The sequence below is a fragment of the Bos mutus genome, chromosome 16 (genome assembly GCF_027580195.1).
Source record: "Bos mutus isolate GX-2022 chromosome 16, NWIPB_WYAK_1.1, whole genome shotgun sequence".
In the NCBI taxonomy this organism is placed as follows: domain Eukaryota; kingdom Metazoa; phylum Chordata; class Mammalia; order Artiodactyla; family Bovidae; genus Bos; species Bos mutus.
Window position 1 is genome coordinate 15270239 of NC_091632.1, and position 25895 is coordinate 15296133.

Consider the following 25895-nt stretch of genomic DNA (forward strand, 5'->3'; position numbering starts at 1 on the left):
GTGAGTCTGGGCAACCTTTGGGAGACAATGAAGGACGGGACACCGGGCATGCTGCAGTCCATGGGGTCACAGAGCATCAGACACGACTGAGCGGCTGGACAGCAAGCACCAGGGAGTGAGTCTGAGGGGTGTGAATGCCTTCCTCTGCTCTGGCACTCCCAGGGATACAGGGACCACACTTCAACAGTAGTAGCATGAAGACTCCAGAGTTCAAATTCAGAGGAGTTTCCCTGTGACTTGCCCTCAGGACTTTAAATTCCCCAGCCACCCACTGACTCCCCACCATACTCCTCTGCCTCCTGCGATAGTAAGACTATCTTTTAAAGTCATTTAAAAAAGAATATGAATACCACAAGTTATTAATGCCTGTGATTGTGATCTAGAGAAACTGACAAGTTAGAAATTTGCAGTGTGAAATCACTCATTCACTCAGCTAATAGTAGTAGAGGGCAACAGGCTACAAACAACTTAGAGATACAGCAATGAATTATAGGAGGACTCCTTGAACTTGAGGCTTCAAATGAATATAGTATTAATTTCCCCAAATCATTTCATGTAAAATACCCAGTAACCTTTTAGTGGTTATCTAGAAAGATTGTTTTTTTCTTCATTTTTGTACATAGAGACTTGATAATAGAATCTATTTGCAAAACAAATGGTCAGGGGAGAAAAAAAAAAAAAAACTTCAAAGAAACCAAAACTAAAACTCTCAGCTAAAAACAGAATCTTATCTGAAATATACTGACATAATGGAACTGAAACAACTGAAAGAAACCCCTGAAGTACAATTTATTTCTTAATTTTCAATAATATGAAGAAGAGAAGATAGTGGCGAAGATAACTCATATTCACTTGCATTTGTGTTGCAGTTTTAAAATCATTTAAAAATCAAATATATTTTATGCAAGTATTAAATGCACATAATTTAAAGAATCAAATCTGCAAAACTTATACCAAAAAATATCAGTCCCTCGGCCCATTTTTCCAACCTAGATTCATCCACAAAGGTAACCGCTTTCCATTCTCTTAGCTGCGTTCTTCTGGCATTTACTGAATAATATCCATCTTGTATCTCTGGAGTCAGCTATTTCAGACACTTTGCATTTACTTTCAGTTGTGGCAAAGACTTCACTCTCCAACATTCCCACTTCGTGGTTGATATCCTGATGGTCAGAGTGGAAACTGTCTGAGTTGTTTCAATACTGCAAAGTACTCCTGGTATACTGGTTGGTACAGGAGTTTTCTCAGCATCCCATCCTTGTCACCCCGGATGCTCCAGTTCCTGTCCTGGGAAACCCTGGACTTCCCAGGACCCAGCAGCTGCGGGGGCCTCCAGAGTCCCTACGCTGGTGCTTTGACCACTGTCTGTTCTGACGTCCAGTACTTGTGCTGTACTTGTTATTAATTTCTAATCCTCTTGCCCTCCCAATATAATTGTCTCAATTGTTTACTTAATTCAGATTTGGGGTGCTCATTATTATGTCTTTGTAAGTGTCACTGTATAGCCAACTATGATTACATTTCTTTCCTTGTACATTTTTCTGCTTTTATTGTGGTGGATAATTTCCTGGTATTTTGACATGTTTCTTTGAACATCCAAATACTATAAAATATCTCCTCTATATAATTTTCCAAGCTGTCAGTTATATTTTCTCCTCCCAGTAGTGTCTCTTTTGGAGTCTTATGTGTTCATATTCCAACCTAACCTGACTGCACTTTTCTTCACATCTACTGAACTGGGTCCTGTGGAATTGAATTTGCCGCTATCTTGGAGCCTCTCTTTCCTAGACCCATGGGCTTTTTTGGTTATTCTTTGTAGTGCAGCACATGCTCTAGAAGTGTCCCGAAAAAAGATGCTTTGGAGATAATTTTTTTAAAAGATTTTGCATGTCTGAGAATGGTTTTTGGCTAACCTCACACTTGATTATTTGACTGGGTATGGATCCCTAGGTTTCAAATCATTTATACCAAGAATTTCCAAATTGTATTGCTTCAAGGACTTTTATTTAGTGATTTGATGCCATTCCAATTCCCTTTTCTTTATAGTTTTTTCCTCTCGTGGAAGCTTTTAGGAATTTCTCTTTATCCAGCATTTCTCAGTAATCTCCCATGGTAGAGATGAGTTTTTTTTTTTTTAATTCCTTGGGTTGAATACTCAGGTTTTATCTTCTGGAGTCTTGGGATGTGAAAATGGTGTTTTTTTGTTGTTGTTGTTTTTGCATTATTCTTCTTTCTTTACTGTCTTTTAAAATTGAGATATACTTCACAAGCCATACAATTCACCCACTTAAAGTGTACAGTTCAATGGGTTTTAGTATATTCACCAAAAAACCATCACCACGATCAATTTTAGAACATTGTCATCACCCCTGAGAGGAACCTCATACCCATTAGTGATCTCTCCCCATTCTTCCTACCCTCTCAATCTAGTCCTGGGCAACCACTAATTTATTTTCTGTTTCTACAGATTTGCCCGTTATGCCATTTCATATAAATGGGATCATACCAAAGACAATCTTATAAGTGACTTATCACTTAGCATGTTTTCAAATTTCATCCACGTTGTAACATGTACCGTACCTCTTATTGCCAAATAATATTCCATCAAGTGGATATACCACGTTTTATTTATTCATTTTTCAGTTGATAGACATTTGATTTGCTACTATAAACATTCATTCACACGTTATTACATAGACATGCCTTTCATTCTCTTAGGTTTTGACCTCAGAACTGAACTGCTGCATCATATGGTAACTGTATCATCTCTTTGATAATTTTAACTCCTTGGTTTTCTCTGCCCTTTCTTTCTGGAATGGCTATCAATTATCATACCATTCAGGTATGACCTAAATCAAATTCCTTATGATTATACAGTGGAAGTGAGAAATAGATTTAAGGGCCTAGATCTGATAGATAGAGTGCCTGATGAACTATGGACAGAGGTCCGTGATATTGTACAGGAGACAGGGATCAAGACCATCCCCATGGAAAAGAAATGCAAAAAAGCAAAATGGCTGTCTGGGGAGGCCTTACAAATAGCTGTGAAAAGAAGAGAAGCGAAAAGTAAAGGAGAAAAGGAAAGATATAAGCATCTGAATGCAGAGTTCCAAAGAATAGCAAGGAGAGATAAGAAAGCCTTCCTCACCAACCAATGCAAAGAAATAGAGGAAAACAACAGAATGGGAAAGACTAGAGATCTCTTCAAGAAAATTAGAGACACCAAGAGAATATTTCATGCAAAGATGGGCTTGATAAAGGACAGAAATGGTATGGACCTAACAGAAGCAGAAGATATTAAGAAGAGGTGGCAAGAATACACAGAAGAACTGTACAAAAAAGAGCTTCACGACCAAGATAATCACGATGGTGTGATCACTCACCTAGAGCCAGACATCCTGGAATGTGAAGTCAAGTGGGCCTTAGAAAGCATCACTACGAACAAAGCCAGTGGAGGTGATGGAATTCCAGTTGAGCTATTTCAAATCCTGAAAGATGATGCTGTGAAAGTGCTCAGTATGCCAGCAAATTTGGAAAACTCAGCAGTGGCCACAGGACTGGAAAAGGTCAGTTTTCATTCCAATCCCAAAGAAAGGCAATGCCAAAGAATGCTCAATCTACCACACAATTGCACTCATCTCACATGCTAGTAAAGTAATGCTCAAAATTTTCCAAGCCAGGCTTCAGCAATACAAGAATCGTGAACTTCCAGATGTTCAATCTGGTTTTAGAAAAGGCAGAGGAACCAGAGATCAAGTTGCAAACACCCACTGGATCATGGAAAAAGCAAGAGTTCCAGAAAAACATCTATTTCTGCTTTATTGACTATGCCAAAGCCTTTGACTGTGTGGATCACAATAAACTGTGGAAAATTTTGAAAGAGATAGGGATACCAGACCACCTGATCTGCCTTTTGAGAAACCTATATGCAGGTCAGGAACCAACAGTTAGAACTGGACATGGAACAACAGACTGGTTCCAAATAGGAAAAAGAGTATATCAAGGCTGTATATTGTCACCCTGCTTATTTAACTTCTATGCAGAGTACATCATGAGAAATGCTGGGCTGGAAGAAGCACAAGCTGGAATCAAGATTGCTGGGAGAAATATCAATAACCTCAGATATGCAGATGACACCACCCTTATGGCAGAAAGTGAAGAGGAACTAAAAAGCCTCTTGATGAAGGTGAAAGAGGAGAGTGAAAAAGTTGGCTTAAAGCTCAACATTCAGAAAACGAAGATCATGGCATCTGGTCCCATCACTTCATGGCAAATAGATGGGGAAACAGTGGAAACAGTGTCAGACTATTTTTTTGGGCTCCAAAATCACTGCAGATGATGACTGCAGCCATGAAATTAAAAGATGCTTACTCCTTGGAAGGAAAGTTATGACCAACCTAGATAGCATATTCAAAAGCAGACATTACTTTGCCAGCAAAGGTCCATCTAGTCAAGGCTATGGTTTTTCCAGTAGTCATGTATGGACGTGAGAGTTGGACTGTGAAGAAAGCTGAGCGCCAAAGAATTGATGCTTTTGAAAACAAACAAACAAACAAACAAGAATTGATGCTTTTGAAGTGTGGTGTTGGAGAAGACTCTTGAGAGTCCCTTGGACTGCAAGGAGATCCAACCAGTCCATCCTAAAGGAGATCAGTCCTGAGTGTTCTTTGAAAGGACTGATGCTAAAGCTGAAACTCCAATACTTTGGCCACCTCATGCGAAGAGCTGACTCATTGGAAAAGGCTCTGATGCTGGGAGGGATTGGGGGCAGGAGGAGAAGGGGACGACAGAGGATGAGATGGCTGGATGGCATCACCTACTCAATGGACATGAGTTTGAGTGAACTCCGGGAGTTGCTGATGGACAGGGAGGCCTGGCATGCTGCAATTCATGGGGTCGCAGAGTCAGACACGACTGAGTGACTGAACTGGACGAACCGATCAACTAGACATTGGCTCTCTGAATTTATTCTCTTTATTCTTACTTTTTCTTCCTAATTTGCTATCTCCTAGTCTTTTTGTTTTACTTTTGGGAAATACTCATATTATCTTACAGCCCTCATCCTGAATTTATTTCACCATTTACACTTCAACTTTTAACTTTTGAGAACTCTGTTGTTTACTAAATTCTTTACTGGAATTTTCTTAATGGAAGCAGTCTCTTCTCATCTCTGGGAAAGCAGTAATTATTTTGTAACTCTGCCATGTATTTGTCTGGGTTTGTTTGTTTGTTTGTTTGGGGATCCTAATTTCCCTTTGGTTTTTGTGTTCTTGTTTTCAGTTAACCAGTATGCACTGAGAAACCACCTTGTGCCCGCAGGCACTAGCTTTGGTACATCAGAACAAATGTTCCTGCCTCCGTGGGACCTACAGTCTTTTGGTCTCTGCATGTGGAGGCTTCCTTCACATGTCCGGTGAATTTCCACTTGTGTGCTTATTATTTTTTTAAATAAAACTTACATAAAATAAAATGAAGACATTTAAAGTGCATAGCTCAATGAAACTTTACGTATGTATACAGCAATACAAGCACCACTGAGATCAATGTACAGAACATTTCCATCACCCAAAAAGCTTGCCTGTGCTCATTCCCAGTTAGTGTCTCCTCTCTCCCCACAGGCAACCACCATAGATGCATTTCGCCTCTTCTGTAATTTCCACAAATGGCATGTACTCTTTCGAGCCTGGCTCCTTTCATTCAATATAATGTCTTTGGGATTTATCCATATTACAGTTGAGTCCCCTACATACGAACTTTCAAGGATGCAAACGTGTGTCCCATCAATGTCGAGTATGAGTGAAATTGAAGTTCACCCTCCACCTCTGCTGTTGTGGACCCTTCAGCTCCACCGTCTCCCACCTCTTCTCCCCCCTCCAGTTAGGGACTCTTCTTGCCTGTTCACTCGATGCCAGTCCCTATATGCCAGCCGTTATACTGTATGACTGGACTTTTCTAGGTACTGGAAGACTTAAAATGTTTTTTGTTTATTATGTATTTTTGGTATGAAAATATTATAAACCTACTACAGAATAGTACTTTATAACCAATTGCCTTAGTTGGGTACCAGGCTAACCTTGTTGGTCTTATGAACATATTGGACTTTCAAACGTGCTCTCAGAAGGGAACTTGTTCATGTGTAGGGGACTTACTGTACAAGTATCAGTAATTTCAGTTTAAAATCCCTGTGTATTTCATTATGTGTATATGCCACAACTTGTTTTTTGACTATTGATGGATATTTGGGTTGCTTCCTGTTCTTTTTCCACACTGCAGGTTGCGGGATCTTAGTTCCCCAACCAGGAATCAAACCCGGGTCCTGGCAGTGAAAAGTGTCAAGTCACAACCGCTGAACTGCAAGGGAACTCTATTCATTTCAGAGAGTAAAATATATACAAAAATGTTTCTGGAAGCCCTGTGTGGATGGGTCTTAAGAGACGAAATGACTCCACAGTAGAGCAATTGGACTGGTCAGCTGGAAATGTGGCTTGGGACCTGCAAATATCATTGTTTGGAGCTCTTTTCTCTGGGGTTTTTCAGTTTCTCTAAAGAAGGCCCAGCTAAGATGTGTGAGGCTGCCAGTATTCTGGACCTTCAAGACTTACCATTCCAGTACGGAACTTCACTTTGCCCATTTTTTGTTCTGGGTTTCACTCTTCTCTCCAGGTCTTTATTTCAGTTTTTCAGAAGACAAACTCCTTTGGCATAATTACCAACAGTGAGTGAAGGGGATAAGTCACCACCTCATTTTCAGGCTCCTCCATCTCACCTGTCTCTGTGGTGTCCTCCATTCAACTGTCAAGTGATTCTGGGGGTGGGGGTGGGGCGGAATTGGGTTTCCCTTATCAATGTATCACTCTGCAGACAATTAGGTTTGATATCCCTCTGACTTGTTAATCCATTTCTCTTTCCTCCATACACTTTCCTTCTTCATCTGCTATGGTTTGGGGCAACCTACCTCCTGCTTTCCTCAAAAGATGAATCTGTTTCTTTCTTGTTCTTGCTATTTTGGGGTAAATGCCACAAAAGAGGGACCACAGATTCAATGGATTTTCCACTTCCTTGCCCCTCCTGTGTTGACACTAATGGCGCCTCACCACCAATTCTAAGGAGGACAAAATTCTTAAAAGTTGCTCCTGCTTCTCTCTTCAGGTTCGCCTGTAGTAAGCCTCTTTAGACAAGACCCACACAGAGAGACTTACCTGGGGGTCCTCCCGTGCACAGTGCTCCCTCTCAGCCACCTGCCCTGTTGAATTCTCTCACACTGCCGGAAATCTTCCTCCCTCAAGACTGCTCAAATGTCGCCTCCTCCACAAAGACTTCCATGGCTTCTCACCAAAGTTCCCCCACATACATCTATGATTTGCTGCATTGCATGATCATTGTTCTCCTCACTGGAATATGAGACTCTTGAAGTTTTATCCCTTGAGTGTTTTCACTTCCTTTTTTGACAAACCAAGTAATAATAACGCTTGTGGAATGCTCACTATGTATACTATGTGCCAAGTACTAAAGACTTTATATTATGAACTCACTTCTCATAACAACACTATAAGGTGGGTATTATTGTCATCCCCATGTTATATATGAGAACACTGTGATACAGAGGTATCCTGCTCAATTCTATATAGTAACAGTAGAACAGATATCTGAATCCAGGCGATCTGGCTCAGAAACTATGCTCTGAACCTGACTTTTGAACTAAGTAGTGACTACCAGGTATCTGTTGAGTGGCTTAGTAAATAAATGAAGGTATATAGGGGAAAACGAAGGCCTTCAACAGAAGTCAGACAAGCTCAGTTTTACAGACAGCTGCATTCTGAAGCGAAGTAAAAGTCTGATTTCATTGACTTTGTTCTCTACGCAGCCCAAGCCATGAAGGCCCAAGGAAAGAGGTAGAGGGAAAGATTTCTGTTGTCCAGTGTTATGGACCAAACGTTTGAGTCCCCTCAAAATCCGTATGTTGAAGCTCTAAAGTGAAAGTCGCTCAGTCATATCCGATTCTTTGCGACCCCATGGACGAATTCTCCAGGCCAGAATACTGGAGTGGGCAGCCGTTCCCTTTTCCAGGGGATCTTCCCAATCCAGGGACTGAACCCAGGTCTCCTGCATTGCAGGTGGATTCTTTACTGTCTGAACCACCAGGGAAGCCCATAATCCTGCCCCAAGTGTGGCTGTATTTGGAGACAGGACCTCTAAGGAAGTAATTAAGGTTAAATAAGGTCATAGGTGTAGCTTTCTAACAGGATTAATGTTCTTAAAAGAAAAGACACCAATACCGCCCCAACCACCAATGCATGCATGAAGGAACAGAAACTGAATTTGCCTTGATCGTGGGCTTCAAATCTCCAGAACCGTGAGAAATTAAATTTCTGTTGTTTAAGTCACCCAGTCTGTGGTATTCTGTTACAGCAACTCAAGCTGACTAATACAGTTTCTAATGCCTGATGTTTGGAAAACACAGATATTCCTTCAGTGTTTTCAGAAACCAGCTGCTTTAAATGTTCTCTGTCCCTTGAAACTGGATTTGACCTTCCTGTGTTTTGCTTCTTTGTCTGACTTTGGTTTTTGTTGAAAGGAAATTTAAAACTCCATCCAATCTGGCCTTCTTTTTACCATAGGTATGTCACTATTTGATTTTCTATTTTTTCCTTCAATATTTCTTGCAACTACAGACTTTTTGACTTTTCATCACCTTAGCTAGCTAGTTCTCAGTCTATGCAGAAATTCAATTTCTCTTTTTTTAAAACTATTTGGCTGCACCAGGTCTTAGTTGCAGCATGCTGGATCTTTTTAGTTTCAGCATGTGGGATCTAGCTCCCTGACCAGGGATCAAACCCCAGCCCCCTATACTGGGAGTACTTGAGTCTTAGCCACTGGACCACCAGGGAAGTCCCTCCATTTCTCTTCTTAAAAATACTTATCGAGAATAAATTACTGATATCAGCCATGTTTACCTTAGTTAATAATGCTAATATATTTTCTTTCCTAATGGTATTTCATTTGGAACTCTGCTATAACTGTGGAGTAACACTTAGAGCCCTCTAAAAGATTTCAAGTTTCAGCTGTTTGTCTGAGGGCTTTAAAAAGAACAAACTTTTTAATTATAAAAATTTCCAGACCCAGGAGTAGAAAGATTATAGTTTCACACAGATCCAACATTATCAAGATTTTTGCCATACTCACTTCATCTATTCCTCTCCTTTTTTCTTGGCTCACATATTGCAAACCTAAAACATCAAGTTATTAGACTCTATGTATCTCAATATGAATTTCTTAAAAAGAAGATTTTTTAACAAAAACACAATTCAGTTATCTAATCTAGGAGAATTAACAATAATGCTTTTGTTTGCATGCTTTTGAGTGAAACTATTCATAGACTTTTGTACTGATATTATGAAAAAGCACAACATTAGTATAGCAATATTCTGTAGACTCCAGTTTTACAGAGAAATTTAGTTATGTGCAAGGTGTTGACCTACCATCCAACCAAAGCTGAGCTCCAGAAGGCCTGAGACAAGTCTTAAAAATACACAGGATCAAGGCTGCAGTCTTTGTACATTATTTTAATAAAAACACACTATTGCATACAAATATACAGATCTCAAGTTTTAACACTCAAATTCAGAATGCAATAAAGTAGCTTTGTAAGTTTTCTTCACTGAGACAGACTTTCTTATTCATGATTATTAACATATAATGAACAAGAGAAGTACATTATTTTCCAACCTCGTGATTAGTAAATTCCTCTGTAAAGGAATGAAGGTATATAATCGTTTGTAAGAAAACAGCTGGCAAACTAGATGGCCCTGGCTACATTGTATTAATGTGAATAAGTGAAACAATAAGAGCTAGAGAAACTCTACTTAAATGTTTAGAAGTATAGGCAATACTGCTTTCTCAGACTTCTTTCTACCAATCATTATATACTTGATATGTAAACATTCTCAAATGTAAAATAGTTCAATATGATTGCATCTGTATTTCTTCCACAGTGACGTTTGTTTAATGTATTAATCTGATATATATTTTTGAACTGGATTCATCTACAAAAAATAATGAGAAATCCTGAAAAGAAATTATTAGTTCCAAGTCAACTTATGTTTAAAAGTTAATCTATGAAAGCAAAAGTGTGGGTAAGAAACGCCAGCTACATGGCAAGTTTTATTTCTAAGAGAAATTCTTACACAAATAATCATCTTCTTTGTCTTACAAAACAAAACCAAAAAAATTCTAAAATTAATCCCACAAATTCAAATTAGTGGAACTTAGTGTAACAAAGTCAAAGCCAGTCTTGTCATCTGCATGTTAATTTGATAAATCAAACTGCCTTGGGGGAAGGAACCCAAGAAAACAACTGTATCTGCTACTGTGCAGAAATGATGATGACTTTCAGCCCTTAAATAAAGATAACTGTTACAGCTCTTTTTTAAACAAAGACGTATATCTGGGAAATGCAGTGGAATATGTTACTTCTGAAATTCCACAAAAGCTGTAAGGCAGCCAAGTGCTGATGGTATTTAAGGACAGTAAAAGTTTGCACTCTTAATGACTATTGACAGGCTTTATGCCAATATTCAAACAATATGCTTTTCATGGACTACAGATGAAAATATTGTATCACACCCCAATATAGCGTTACTATATTTGTATTAAGGAATCACTAGTTATCTGCTGTTTAAACAAAGTCCTGTCCAGGCATTAGGCTGTAATCTAAATGTTGACAGTGCCTTACTTCACCTCTTAAGATGAATAAAAAGGGCTTATGTATCAAGATTAATTCTCTTTCGCCGCAACGGATACCATTTTCTCTGGGGGCAGTCTTTAGTTCGCTTTCTTCTCAGTACCAAGTCAGTAGCTGTCCTAGTAGAAGTCTCTGCTGGTGTGGTTTCTATTTGTGCTATAAAGCTCTCGGGTTTAACATCTGGTTTCCTACAGCAACTGGAAAAGACTTCCTGGTGGACTCTCTGGAGCTGGATAATAGGCTGCATCTTTAACACTTGGGAAAATCCATCTCCTTGTTCAATTAATGCAGGTAAGGACTTAAAAAACAAACAACAGTAATACTTAACATTAATCTCAGGCTGAAACACAAACACACAGAGATAAGTACAATACTCAAGTCTTTAAACTGTTCAGGTCAAGCCTTTTTCTAAAACCTTATTTTTTAAGTCACAGATAATCGATATTACTTTAAAATACCAATTTTAGCCGAGGAATTTTAACAAAAAGCTAAAGCTAAAAAGATGTATTCTATTCCTATTTTATAATGCCTGGTAGTAAAATAAAACTCTAGTAAAACAGGAGGTAACAGGGACTTCCCTGGCAGTTCAGTGGTTAAGAGTTTGTCCTTCCAATGCAGGAGGTGCAGGTTCAATCCCTAGTAGGGGAACTAAGATCCCATATGCCTCACAGCAAGGTGAAAAGATTAAAACACACACACACACACACACACACCCACCCACCCACCCACCCACACACCCACAGAGGAGGTAACAGAATTTCAGAGTTAAAAAATCTAATGTCTGGAATTCTGTATTTTAGGATAGTACAATTTTAGAAATCTTAGAGGAGGGATCAGCACATTTTTCCTATAAAGGCCCATAGAATAAACATTTTAGGCTGTGAGGGCCTTTACATTTGTCACAATTATTCAACTCTCCTGTTCTAGTGTTAAGAGGCCACACATGCATACATGCTCAGTCACATCCCACTCTTTGCCACCCCTTGGACTGAAGCCCACCAGGTTCCTCTGTCCATGGAATTTTCTAGCCAAAAATACTGGAATGAGTTGCCATTTCCTACTCTAGGGATCTTCAGAACCAGGGATTGAACCCATGTCTCCTGCATTGGCAGGCAGATTCTTTACCACCATGCCACCTGGGAAGCCCCAAAGAGACCATAGACAATAAGCAGACGAAAGTACACGGCTCCGTTCCAAAACAATTTTATTTACAAAAACAGGTGGCAGGCCAGGTTTTAGCCTGGCCCACCCCAGTTTGCCAATGTCTGATTAAGAGCATGCTGGGAGAGAAGTGTGAGTACCAGAAAATCATGGGATCAATACACATCACAAAAGAAGGTTATAGAAACAGAGGAGATCTTGAAGGAGTTTAAAAATAATTTTCATGTACTAGAAATCCAAATGTTTTTGTTTGGGCAGAATACATGTCAAGAACATAGACACTTTTATTATTATAATATTAAAACTCCAAGTTGGATATGCAGTTGATGGAAGAAACTTTCACATACTGAGGTGTGCGGAAGTCACTCTGGTTTATACATGATCTAGTTTGAACCGTGTGCTAACTCCAACAGCCTGTCTTACGGCCTGTCAAGCATACCCGTACCTCTGCTTTCACCATGAAAGAAAAGAATGTGCTCATCACCCAGTTACACAAAGGGCGAAGGCACGACCCACTGCAGTCACCCAAGACAGCGAGCCCCGAGGGGAACTCAGGAAGGGAAAGCCAAGATGAAGCATTCTGTGCTTTGGATACACAGGCTCCCAGATAGTTAAGATGCACATTTAAGGACATATTTCAATGACCCCAGATTCCTGCACCTTCCCATACACAGAAAAAAACACTAAAATCATTAACTTGAGACATCTGTTCTTCGCGCTTAGCAGTAATTTTTTACCAAGTCGCAATCTTGACAACATTTTTTTCCCCAGCCAAAAAATTCATATAGACTGGCTCCTCCCCTACCCCTTTGGAGCAGTCCCATCAAAGCTACTGAGAAGCTCTTTCCTGGGCTATAGCCCTTGGTTTGACTCTAATAAACCTCTTCTGCTATTCTTATTATATATTATTTACTGATTATTTGCATCAATACAGTATAATACAGTGGTTAAGAGTACATGGTCTGGAGCTAAACATCCAGGGTTTAAATCCTGGCACAATTATCTGTTTGGGCAATCTACTTAGCCCCTCTAGTTTCCTTATCCGTAAAACAAGGAAGTAGCAGTACTTCTCTCAGAGGGATAGAGTAAGGATAAAATGAGGTGACACAATATAGGTGAAACAGACGGGGCCTAATTCACAAATGCTGACTAAATGTTAGTGTTATTATCCAAAATTGTTTGATGGATTCCTAACTCTCAGAACTCAAAAAATATAGCCAACCTTTAAAGAAAGTTAAGTTAAAGTGTTAATCGTTCAGTCGTGTCCGACTCTTTACAACCCCATGGACTACAGCCTGCCAGGCTCCTCCGTCCATGGAATTCTCCAAGCAAAAATACTGCAGTAGCTAGCCATTCCCTTCTCCAGGGGATCTTCCCGATGCAGGGATGGAACCCAGGTCTCCTGCGTTGCAGGCAGATTCTTTATCATTTGGGTCACCAGGGAAGCCCAACCTTTAAAGAAGCCAGGTATAACACTGGCACACGGTAGGTACCTAAAAAATGGTAATTATTCTGAATGTTACAGTCATTTAATAACTTCATTAAAGATCTATTTAAAAGACTACTGAGAATTCCTATTACAACAGACTAAGACACATATGAATGCTAAAAGCAAATACCTAGCTACACATGTTATTCACTTATAATTTAGTAGGTAGTTACCTTCATGGCTTCACTGATCTCCTTAGCTACGGCTCCTCCTCTGCATCTCAAGTTTTCCAACCGAGGGGCTGCAAAGAAACCACCAAACAATATTTTAGGCTTTTTAATCTAATACCAAGTCATAAAAGACAAGCAGGTGATATCTGGACAATAATCTGTGAGGACTCTTCACCTTTATTTAACAAGAAAATCAGAGGTTATTCTATATAGAAAACAGAAGATCAGTGAAATAACATACTCTATTTATTTGAATATGATAAGAAGGGAGGAAATAATCTTAAAAGAGTGTGGATAATATACCAATACAAAGTACAGGATGTTGAAATGGTGAATATTAGGAAGCACAATGTATCTACAAATGAGATGGCCTTATTAAAAGTGTTACATCAAAATAATTCCCTACATTAAAACATTGGAAAGTGTAGGGATTAAATTCAATAGAAAATATTATCTCCCACTTTGAAATTCCACCATAATTCAGATTAGATTCAGTAGTTCAGTAATTACATCCACTTAAAAAGAATTCAGAGATCATACAGTCATACTGTTGAAAGGCGATGGGGAACATAGAATGGATAAGACAAAAACAGAAATATGAGAACTATGGAGAAAACGGCGTTTCCCAGGTGGCACAGTGGTAAAGAATCCAACTGCAGATGCAAGAGACGTGGGTTCAATTCCTGGGTCAGGAAGATCCCCTGGAGGAGACAATGGTAACCAACTCCAGTATTCTTGCCAAAGAATCCCATGGACAGAGGAGCCTGGCAAGCTACAGTCCATGGGGTTGCAAAAAGTCAGACACGACTCAGTGACTCAACAGACAGAAGATATGTGGTTGACCTTTGTGGATAGATTCAGAGTAAGAATCAGTGAAGTCTCTCAGTCGTGTCCGACTCTTTGTGACCCCATGGACAGTAGCCTGCACCAGGCTCCTCCGTCCATATGATTTTCTAGGCAAGAGTACTGGAGAGGGTTGCCATTTCCTTCTCCAGGGAATCTTCTCGACCTACGGATCAAACCCAGGTCTCCCACATTGTAGACAGAACGCTTTACTGCCTGAGCCACCAGGGAGTAAGAATAAAGACAAGCAATCTAATTAAAAATTTAATATTCACATAATTTCTTATCACTGTAAAAAAGTTTTTAATATACAGTGTGGCAATAATAGGAAGTATTTAAAAATAATTTTTATTAATAAAAATGAGATTCCTACATTTTGTGTGCTTCTGTTAATTTAGTAACATTTGGTCCTATTAAAAAGACAAATCTTCCATTACATATTTCCCATTAGCTTTGTTCTACACACTGTACCAAAATCCTTTGCAAGTAAAACTGTTGTTGAAAATTTCTAAGTAATTCATCTTTTGAAAAAAGGGAGTATGAAAGTTGTAAGTGGATCTAAAACATTTCATAATCAGATTGATAAAATGCAACTCTAGTTGCAATGACTTTTTAGTTCAATTTACCTTTCCTGCATATGTAAATTAACAGAGATAGAAAGAATATTTGAAGAAATATGATGATTAAGTCAGAATGGTGGCTACCTCTGAGAGCAGCAGAATATTGACCAGTAAGGAATATAAGGAAACTTTTTGGGGTACAGAGTGTCTGTAAAATTGGGAAGCAGAATAAATATGTGTTAGTTACATTTGCAAATAATATAGTCAATATCTTCTTTTTTAACTTCAAGTTACCTTTTCAAGTAAAATTTAAAGCAATGGATCTAACTGTTAAAATGTAAAAAATGAAATAAATAGGATATTTTCCTGATGTTTCCAGATTTTTGGACAGTGTGACTATATTTACTGTACATATGAAAACATAATGGGCACATTATTTGAAAAGGTACTATTTAAAAATAGGTTTATCCTATGTTAAAGAAGTTGTGGTACATATACACAATGGAATATTACTCAGCCATAAAAAAGAACACATTAGAGTCAATTCTAATGAGATGGATGAACCTAGAGCCTATTATACAGAGTGAATAAGTCAGAAAGAGAAAGATAAATATCGCATATTAATGTATACATATGGAATCTAGAAAAATGATACTACTGAAGAATTTATCTGCAGGGCAGCAGTGGAGAAACAGACAGAGAATAGACCTATGTACATGGGGAGAGGGGAGGAAAGGGTAAGAGGTATAGAGAAAGTAACATGGAAACTTACATAACCATATGTAAATAGATAGTGGGAATTTGCTGTATGTCTCAGGAAACTCAAACGGGGGCTCTGTATCAACCTAGAGGGGTGGAATGGGGAGGGAGATGGGAGGGAGGTTCAAGAGGGAGGGGATATATATATATACTGATGGCTGATTCAGGTTGAGGTTTGACAGAAAATGACAAAATTCTGTAAGCAATTATCCTTCAATTAAAAAATGAATAAATTTTAAAAAATAAATATATTTAAAAAACCATAAACACAGGTTTATCCTATGTTTCCCAACTCTGCAGACAGTATCTAGATCCAAGCAGCAGTTACATACTTTAATATGTATATATGTGTACAAGTTCATCAAGCTGTGCACTGTATATTATAGCTCAATATATACAAACATACACATAATATTGAACAAAATCTCTTTCTCAACATTTACTCTAGAAAAGTTGTATTCAGTTCAATCACTCAGCACGTAGTAACACATGCAACTTGACAAAAAATTTTCTTCTGCAAACACACGCTGATGGACAATAGCTGTTTTCCATCTGTTGCACAAGCAATAACAATGTAAAAAGTGCCAAGTAGTTTGGGATTGCATGTAAAATGGAGTTAGGTCCCAGGCTTGGATAACTACAAACAGATTTTCATACATGAATGTTTGGTGCTGGACTTAACTACGTTTAGTATTCTCGGCCCCTGACTATAAAACACCAGCTATGCCCTCCCAATAGTGCTATAAGTAAAAATTTCCCCCTATTTTTCAAAGGACGGCTAGGGGGCAGTACGGCCCCCGCAGTGAGAACCATAGTGTTCCTATTTTTCAGAATTTTCTTGGGAACAAGAACCTTATTCTCTTAGTCTTGGACTCCCTCCTGCTGAACACAGTGCCTGACTTGTAGAGTAGGTGCTTGAAAAGTATGATGGATGAAGGCTATGACAAAGTTTGCCATGGAGGCACAAAGGTGAGGTCAATCCAACAAGGGAATTGAAAGGCAAGTAAAAACTTCATAGATGTTATAAGAGCTATGTTATAACATAGATGTTATAGACTAAGAAGATTTCATACTGGGTGGCTGGGGGTGAGTGGAAATAGGAGGTGGGTGGTAGAGGATGTGCTATACCAAAACAAGAGAATAAATCAAGAAAGAAGAAAACACAGGAACCAGGAAACATGATCCAAAACAGAAGTAAAGGAAATTCCCAGGATGACGAGGAAAGAAACTGATGGAATGAAAGCTCTTCAGCAGGTCTAAATAGCAAGCAGTCCAGATTCGAACAGGAAGACAAAAGGCTCCCAGAGGAAAACCTCCAAGAAAAAAGGAAAGGGTTTTAAAAGTGGATTTGATGCAAGTGTTTACTATATTGAGAGGAATTTTACTGTTCTATTGAAGTGTTTGGGAAAGAATCAGTGAAAGACACATCAGCAAACAAAGCAAACAGAAAAATAAAGCATTCCAAAGTGGGGGGTAATAAGATGTTCAAGAAAGAAAATACACTCATTGTCTGATTACCTGACTCATACTGAAGAACATTTACATAGTCATAACAATATCAATGCTTAATACTACTGATGATTTTTGACAAAAATGAAAGTGAAGCTAATGGGTGTAGATTATTCTTTTGACAAACTTGGCTATGAAAATGAGAGTTCAGGTAAAAGAAACAAAAGGAAAGGAAGTTTTCCCTACACGTGATCTTCTGATAGTGCATTTCTGTAGTATTATGGGCTGTCATACAATGCCAATCAGCCCTATGTATTAACTTTAGCAACTCTGTGATGGAAGCAGGTTTCATCAGCCTCTTTTTTTTTCAGATGGGAAAAAAGAAGCTGTGAGAGCTGAGAAATGTATATGAACTAAATGAATAACTGAATAAACACTAAATAGAGTTAGAAACTCACAGCACACACTCTTCTATATTCTATACGTAACTTTCCAAACTACCACTTTGCCAGGAATTATACTATACTCATATGAATATAAGTTAACAAACGGTCAAAAATTCTGCTACAATAAAAATCTCTTAAGATAAAAATGAAAATAAATTATGCCTAGCAAAGAATTTTAAAAAGTCTAGAGTTAAATTTGTTTCAACTATTAACATTTAAGTACTGTTTTGTTTTTAGTTAAGTAAATGAAATTCCTTCTTTGAAAACTAAGGAGCATCAATAATTTTAGGAATAAAACTAAACACACAAATATTTAAAAAAACCCAAAGAGGGGGGAAAAATAAACACAAAAATATGATCACTAAAAATGAAATACGTCATCTGTAAATGTATCAGAAAAGCATTCACCAACATTAACATCTACTCAGGAATTCAAAATACACAAACTTTTCAATTCCTCACTTAAGATTATTTTAAATGGATGCTCCACTTGTGTAACTAGTAAGAGCTTACAGGTACTCCTGATAAACAAACATCGGACTTAGGAATGTCTCACGTCCAGATGCCGGGTCCCTGCCATGCAGGAGATGGATGGGCTTCCTGCAGAAGCATTCTCAACGGCTCTCTCCATCACCTAATGGGAACACCTTCATGGCACCATTATTCATTGTCTCACCACAAACAAAGGTATCACTGAACCCAAATGATTACCTCCAAATTCTATGTAAATGTCACGCAGTAGAACTAATGTGCATCTGAAGTGTGATTCTCCTAATATTTTTCATCATAAATGTGTAGTATTTCAGCTACACTATGTTACATGGGGCTTCCCTGGTGGCTTAGCGGTAAAGAATTCTGCAATGCAGGAGACACGGGTTCAATCCCTGGGTTGGGAAGATTCCTCAGAGGAGGGCATGGCAACCCACTCCAGTATTCTTGCCTGGAGAATCCCATGGACAGAGGGCCCTGGTGGGCTAGAGTCCATAGGGTCGCAAAGAGTCGGACACAGCTGAGTGACCAAGCACATGTAGGTTTACATAGGTCTTTAAAGGGTAGCCAGAAAGTTATTTATTTATAATACCATTTGCACATTTTTTCAGGGGAGAAATACAGTTCAAATTTCAAAGTTCAGATTAAGTATAAATGTCTGAAATGTAACCATTTGTAAGTGGGTGACTACCTGTAAATATTCTAACAATGGCTTAAGCAAGCTGTCATTATTAGGAAAAAAGAGGAACTGTCTCTAAGTCCTTTGCCTGTAGGGTCAGCAAAAGAACTATCATAAAGTCTACTACAGAGAAGCTTAAAATAGATCTTTGTCATCACTACATGTTTAGTGAAGGACAGGAAATAATAAAAAGGGAGCCTCGTCAATTAATTTCAAATAACTTTTTTTTAAAGTTGATGATATGGAAAGAATGATTAGTTTCACGAATAGGATCACAAAAGGTTATAAATGACAAATGAAAACTCATCCTATTGGTAGGTAGTTAATTAGAAGACTGCTGCAAAGATATATATATAAAAGTTTGCTCTTAAAAATGTGGAAGTTAGGCACCCTTGAGTACACTGCCTTCCCTAGTCACTTGCTTTCTAAAACACAGGGAAATGAAAAAGTGGAAATGAAAGATTGAGTAATCAACCTTGTTTTGCTTTTAGGTCATTGCACTGACTAAACTAGGAAACATGAAATTCCAAAAGCCTGCACAAATTCAGAAATTCAGCAAGAAAAAAAAAAGCATTAACTGAGTGTTTCCTTTCCATTTCCACTGTATTTTATGAACATGTATGAGCAAGCATGCATAATATAGGATGTTTGGCTTATACTAGTTTCTAAAAAGGGTAACTAAAGGCATGAATAAGAACCATGAGTTAAAAAGTAGCATCCCTGGTGAAAAGGAAACCAAAAACTAAGCAGTGATTTATGACTTTCCGGAAGATAACACTTTGCCATAATTTTAACTCATCTGTTTAACACACGTGCTAGGATCCTTGGCATCTACTCACACCTGCACCTCACCAGCTCCTTCAGTACTCAAGAACTGCATCTGTCTTAAGGTACCACATATTTTCAAACTCTTAGCTTGTGTTATCTGGTCTCAGTCAAGACTCTAACCTTCTCCTGTAATGCTCTTCCCCTCTATTCCTTCCACTACAGCTCAGTAGTCTCTTGTTCTATGAATATTCAAGCTCATTCTTAGGAACCTTGTTCTAGCTCTTCTAACTGAAAAGTTCTTCCTCTTGATTGTCACAAGATAAATTCCTTCTTGTTACTTCCTCAGAAAAGTGTTTCCCATCACCTAAACACATCACCCTAGCACTGATGTTATTTATTTTTCTATTTGTTGCTACTTTCCTTCTCCCACTAGAACGTAAGCTCCACAGAGCAAGGACCCTGTCTGTATCGTTCACCATTACATCCTCCACAGTGAGAACAGTTCTGGCATACCGTAGACATTCAATAAATATGCTGAATGCATGGGTGAATAATAGTCATGAGGTAAGTATTTACTGAGCATGATGCTATATGCTGGTTTCATATAATGCAAACAAAAATGCAAAGTAAAAAACTCATGAAGCTTTCAGTTTTGTGAGAAACCATAAAGAAACAAACAAGTACATGTCATAACAAATGATATTATGGAAATAAACAAGTATTATGACAGAGAACTGGGGAGAGATTACTTTTACCAGGGTGAGTAGGAAAGATCTCTCTGTGGAGGTAGCATTTAAATGAGAAAAACTGAGAAGATGTCAACCTTAGAAGTGACTGGGGGAAGTAAACTCATACACTTAGGATCATTTTATCTATGACAAAGGAGGCAAAAAAATACACACTAAATAAAAGACAGTCTCTTCAACAAGTAGTGCTGGGAAAACTGGACAGCTCTACATGTAAAAGAATTAAATTAGAACATTCTCTAACACCATATACAAAAGCAAACTTTGCTAAAATGGATTAAAAATCTAAATGTAAGACTGGATACTATGAAACTCCCAGAGAAAAACAGGCAGAACACTCTGACACAAACCACAGCAGTATTTTTTTTGGATTTGTCTCCTAGAGTGATGGAAACAAAAACAAAAATCAATAAATGGGACGTAATTAAACTTAAAAGCTTTTGCACAGCAAAGGAGACCATCAGCAAAACAAAAAGACAACCTGAGGAAAAAATACTTGCAAACTATGTGACTGACAGGATTAATTTCCAAAATACACCATCAGCTCATATAGCTCAATAAATAAATAAATGGGCAGAATACCTAAATAGATATTCCTCCAAAGAAGACATACAGAAGGCCACCAGGCACATGAAAAGATGCTTAACACTGCTAATTATTCAAGAAATGCAAATCAAAACTACTATAAGGTATTACCTCATACCAGTCAGAATGGCCATCATCAAAAAGGCTACAAATGATAAACCCTGGAGAAGGGGAGGAGAAAAGGGAATCCTTCTACACTACTAATGGAAATGTAAATTGGTGCACCCACTATGGAGAATGGTATGGCAGTTCCTTGGGGATTCCCTGATAGCTCAGTTGGTAAAGAATCCGCCTGCAGTGCAGGAGACTCTGGTTCAATTCCTGGGTCAGGAAGATCCCCTGGAGAAGGGATAGGATACCCACTCCAGTATTCTTAGGCTTCCCTTGTGGCTCAGGTTGCAATGAATACACCTGCAATGAGGGAGACCTGGGTTCGATCCCTGGGTTGGGAAGATCCCCTGGAGAAGGGAAAGGCTACCCACTCCATTATTCTGGCCTGGAGAATTCCATGGACTGTATACTCATGGGGTTGTAAAGAGTTGGACACGACTGAGCAACTTTCACAGCAATTCTTTTAAAAACTAAAAACAGATCTCTCAGCAATTCCACTCCTGGGCATTTATCTGGAGAAAACTGTAATTCGAAAAGACATATAGCCAACACTATGTTCACAGCAGGACTATTTACAATAGCCAGTCAAGACATGGAAACAAACTAGGTGTTTACTGACAAATGAGTCAACAAAGATGATGTGGTACATACACACAATGGGACACTTCTCACCACAACAAAGAACGAGATGCCACTTGCAGCAACACTGATGGACCTAGAGATTATCATACTAAGTGAAGTCAGACAGAGACAAGTATCGCACAGTATTGCTTATATGCGGAGTCTTAAAAAATGATATAAATGAACTTACTGACAAAAGAGAAACAGACTCACAGCCATAGGAAACAAATTTATGGTTACCCAAGTGTAAGAGGGGTAAATCAGGAGTCTGAGATTAAAATATACACACTACTGTATATAAAATGGATAACCAACAAGGACCTCCTTACTATATATTAATAGCATAGGGAACTCTACTCAATATCTTGTAATAACCTACAATGGAAAAGAAACTAAAAAACAAATACCCACACACATAGCTGAACCACTTTGCTGAAAGAGAGGGTCTACAGAGGGCCAGAACAAAAAGGAAAGCTTTTGAAATGAATCTGGAAGGGCCAGGTCACATAAAGGAATGGTGAGAAGGTCGAAGTCTATTATTCTTTAAAATTGGAAGACTTTAGGATTTTAAGCAGAGAGGAATGAAAGTTGATTTGTGTTTTTAAGAGTATCCTAAATTTCTAGTCAAGCTGGTCTTGGAAGTTCATAAACTCCCCACTTTTGTCCAAAGTACCACTGGATAAATATAGAAAAATTTTAAAGACAAATTCAAAGCATGTACAAAGTAAATTTCTATGAACCAGAAAAAAGTAGAGGAGAAAAGCTGTTAAGTCAGGCTAAAGTTACAGATCCAATGGAGGGCAGACGGAAGATAGGCAGTAAGTAACCAGGAATTTGCTCCCCACAAGATAAAAAGGTATCAACATGCACCAGAGGGGCAGGGAATGGGGAGAGCTGGCCTCATACATGAAACCAAGGGTTCAAATGGAGTTTTCCTACCCTGAAAATGAGGCTGGGGGAAAAAAAACCAAACTGAGCTACTGAGCTGCAGCATACTTAAAGCTACACTAGATGATGGGAGAAAATGCCTCAAAGCCAGGGCCTATATTAAGCTGCCTGCTGACTTAGTGACTAGATCCACTATCACCAATATTACAGTGGAACAGGGGCCCTCCCAGTGTCAATTTAAGATGTGGTTCTTGCCTGGGACTGTTCAAGGGCCAGACAGAAGGCAACCACAAAACTACTAGACAGGAAGAGGGGAAAGCAGCAATAAGAAAGTAAGCACATGAAAAACTTGGTCAGGAAACACTTGCTAAGCAAAATTCTTAAATATATGAAGAAATCACAGCCATGAAAGACAGCCAATATAACCAATGTCAAGGAGAGGAATTTGCTGCAGATAAAATAAAAATAGAGCAATCTGAAAATGATTTTAAGGTTTCAGTTCAGTTCAGTCACGTCCAGTTCTTTGTGACCCCATGAATTGCAGCACGCCAGGCCTCCCTGTCCATCACCAACTCCTGGAGTTCACTCAAACTCATGTGCATCGAGTCGGTGATGCCATCCAGCCATCTCATCCTCTGTCGTCCCCTTTTCCTCCTGCCCCCAATCCCTCCCAGCATCAGGGTCTTTTCCAATGAGTCAACTCTTCACATGAGGTGGCCAAAGTATTGGAGTTTCAGCCTCAGCATCAGTTCTTCCAATGAACACCCAGGACTGGACTCCTTTAGGATGGACTGGTTGGATCTCCTTGCTGTCCAAAGGACTCTCAAGAGTCTTCTCCAACACCACAGTTCAAAAGCATCAATTCTTCGGCACTCAGCATTTTTCACAGTCCAACTCTCACATCCATACATGACCACTGGAAAACCACAGCCTTGACTAGATGGACCTTTGCTGGCAAAGTAGTATCTCTGCTTTTGAATATGCTATCCAGGTTGGTCATAACTTTCCTTCCAAGGAGTAAGCATCTTTTAATTTCATGGCTGCAATCACCATCTGCAGTGATTTTGGAGCCCCCCAACAAAAAAAGTCTGACACTGTTTCCCCATCTATTTGCCATGAAGTGATGGGACCAGATGCCATGATCTTCGTTTTCTGAATGTTGAGCTTTAAGCCAACTTTTTCACTTTCTTCTTTCACTTTCATCAAGAGGCTCTTTAGTTCCCTTTCACTTTCTGCCATAAGGGTGGTGTCATCTGCATATCTGAGGTTATTGATATTTCTCCCAGCAATCTTGATTCCAGCTTGTGCTTCTTCCAGCCCAGTGTTTCTCATGATGTATTCTGCATATAAGTTACATAAGCAGGGTGACAATATACAGCCTTGATGTACTCCTTTTCCTGTTTGGAACCAGTCTGTTGTTCCATGTCCAGTTCTAACTGTTGCTTCCTGACCTGCATATAGGTTTCTCAAGAGGCAGGTCAGGTGCTCTGGTATTCCCATTTCTTTCAGAATTTTCCACAGTTTGTTATCATCCACACAGTCAAAGGCTTTAGCATAGTCAATAAGGCAGAAATAGATGTTTTTCTGGAACTCTCTTGCTTTTTCTATGATCCAATGGATGTTGGCAATTTGATCTCTGGTTCCTCTGCCTTTTCTAAAACCAGCTTGAACATCTGGAAGTTCACAGTTCACATATTGCTGAAGCCTGGCTTGGAGAATTTTGAGCATTACTTTACTAGCATGTGAGATGAGTGCAGTTGTGCGGTAGTTTGAGCATTCTTTGGCATTGCCTAAAGGTTTAAGATCCTCCAATAGCTAAAGAAAGGCTTCCCAGGTGCTACTAGTAAAGAACCCACCTGCCAATGCAGGAAACTTAAGAGACATGGTTCCAATCCCAGGGTCAAGAAGATCTCCTGGAGGAGAGCATGACAACCCACTCCAGTATTCTTGCCTGGAGAATTTCATGGACAGAGGGGCCTGGTGAGCTACAGTCCAGAGAGTCACAAAAAGTCAGAAACAACTGAAGCAACTTAGCATGCATGCAATAGTAAAGGAAATCATAACAGACATTATAACAAGAATAGTACAAAACAAGAATAGTACAAAAACAGAAGAAATGATAAGCAAAGTTGAAAGATTAAGTTAAAGATTTTCTAGAAGATGAGAGTCCTCAGACAAATTATACATGGAGTTGTGAGTGGAAGATGAGAAGAGGAAGCAAGCAAAACAAATTAAAAAATCCTCCCTATCCAAAACCAAAAAAAAAAAAAGTGTATACTCTATTTAAATAAAATTGTGTGCATGTGTACAAAAGCATAAAAAAATTACCAGTAAGAAGCACAGAGATGAACCATATGTTACATAGTTGAATGAAAAAAAAAAAAAAGAATAAAATATATTGTATATACATTAACAACTCAAAACTCCCTATGTCTATCTGCCCACATACAAATGTACTGATAAAGATCTAAGATTAGACATATCAAGCAGTTACAGTAATTGTCTATTTGAAGGTGTGTGACATCAGATATTTAGAAAAGGCAGAGGAACCAGAGATCAAATTGCAAACATCCTCTGGATCATTGAAAAAGCAAGAGAGTTGCAGAAAAACATCTATTTCTGCTTTATTGACTATGCCAAAGCCTTTGACTGTGTGGATCACAATAAACTGTGGAAATTTCTGAAAGAGATGGGAATACCAGACCACCTGACCTGCCTCTTAAGGAACCTGTATGCAGGTCAGGAAGCAACAGTTAGAATTGGACATGGAACAACAGACTGGTTCCTAATAGGAAAAGGAGTACATCAAGGCTGTATATTGTCACCCTGCTTATGTAACTTATATGCAGAATACATCATGAGAAATGCTGGGCTGGATAAAGCACAAGCTGGAATCAAGATTGCCAGGAGAAATATCAATAACCTCAAATATGCAGATGATACCACTATTATGGCAGAAAGTGAAGCACTAAAGAGCCTCTTGATGAAAGTGAAAGAGGTGAAAAAGTTGGCTTAGAGCTCAACATTCAGAAAACTAAGATCATGGCATCTGGTCCTATCACTTCTTGGCAGATAGATGGGGAAACAGTGGAAACAGTGAGAGACTTTATTTTGAGGGGCTCCAAAATCACTGCAGATGGTGACTGCAGCCATGAAATTAAAAGATGCTTGCTCCTTAGAAGGAAAGTTATGGCCAACCTAGACATAATATTAAAAAGCAGAGACATTACTTTACCGACAAAGGTCCATCTAGTCAAAGCTATGGTTTTTCCAGTAGTTATGACTGCATGTGAGATATGGACCATAAAGAAAGCTGAGCACTGAAGAATTGATGCTCTTGAACTGTGGTACTGGAGAAGATTCTTGAGAATCCCTTGGACTGCAAGGAGA

The 25895-nt window shown here is 38.8% G+C and overlaps 1 protein-coding gene across 2 annotated transcripts in view; it reads right to left on the reverse strand.

The window, feature by feature from the left end:
• Positions 1-10755: 10755 nt before the first annotated feature.
• Positions 10756-25895, reverse strand: part of NSL1 (NSL1 component of MIS12 kinetochore complex) — a 34331-nt gene continuing 19191 nt past the window's right edge. The window contains exons 5-6 of one of the 2 annotated variants that reach the window (XM_005888551.2): positions 13565-13632; positions 10756-11039 (exon numbers count right to left, since the gene is read on the reverse strand). In XM_005888551.2, coding sequence (XP_005888613.1) covers positions 10761-11039; positions 13565-13632 — 347 coding nt within the window. In that variant the 3' untranslated portion in view covers positions 10756-10760. Of the gene's footprint in view, positions 11040-11605; positions 13396-13564; positions 13633-25895 lie in introns of those variants that run through there. The other variant, XM_070384749.1, reaches the window with a different exon arrangement.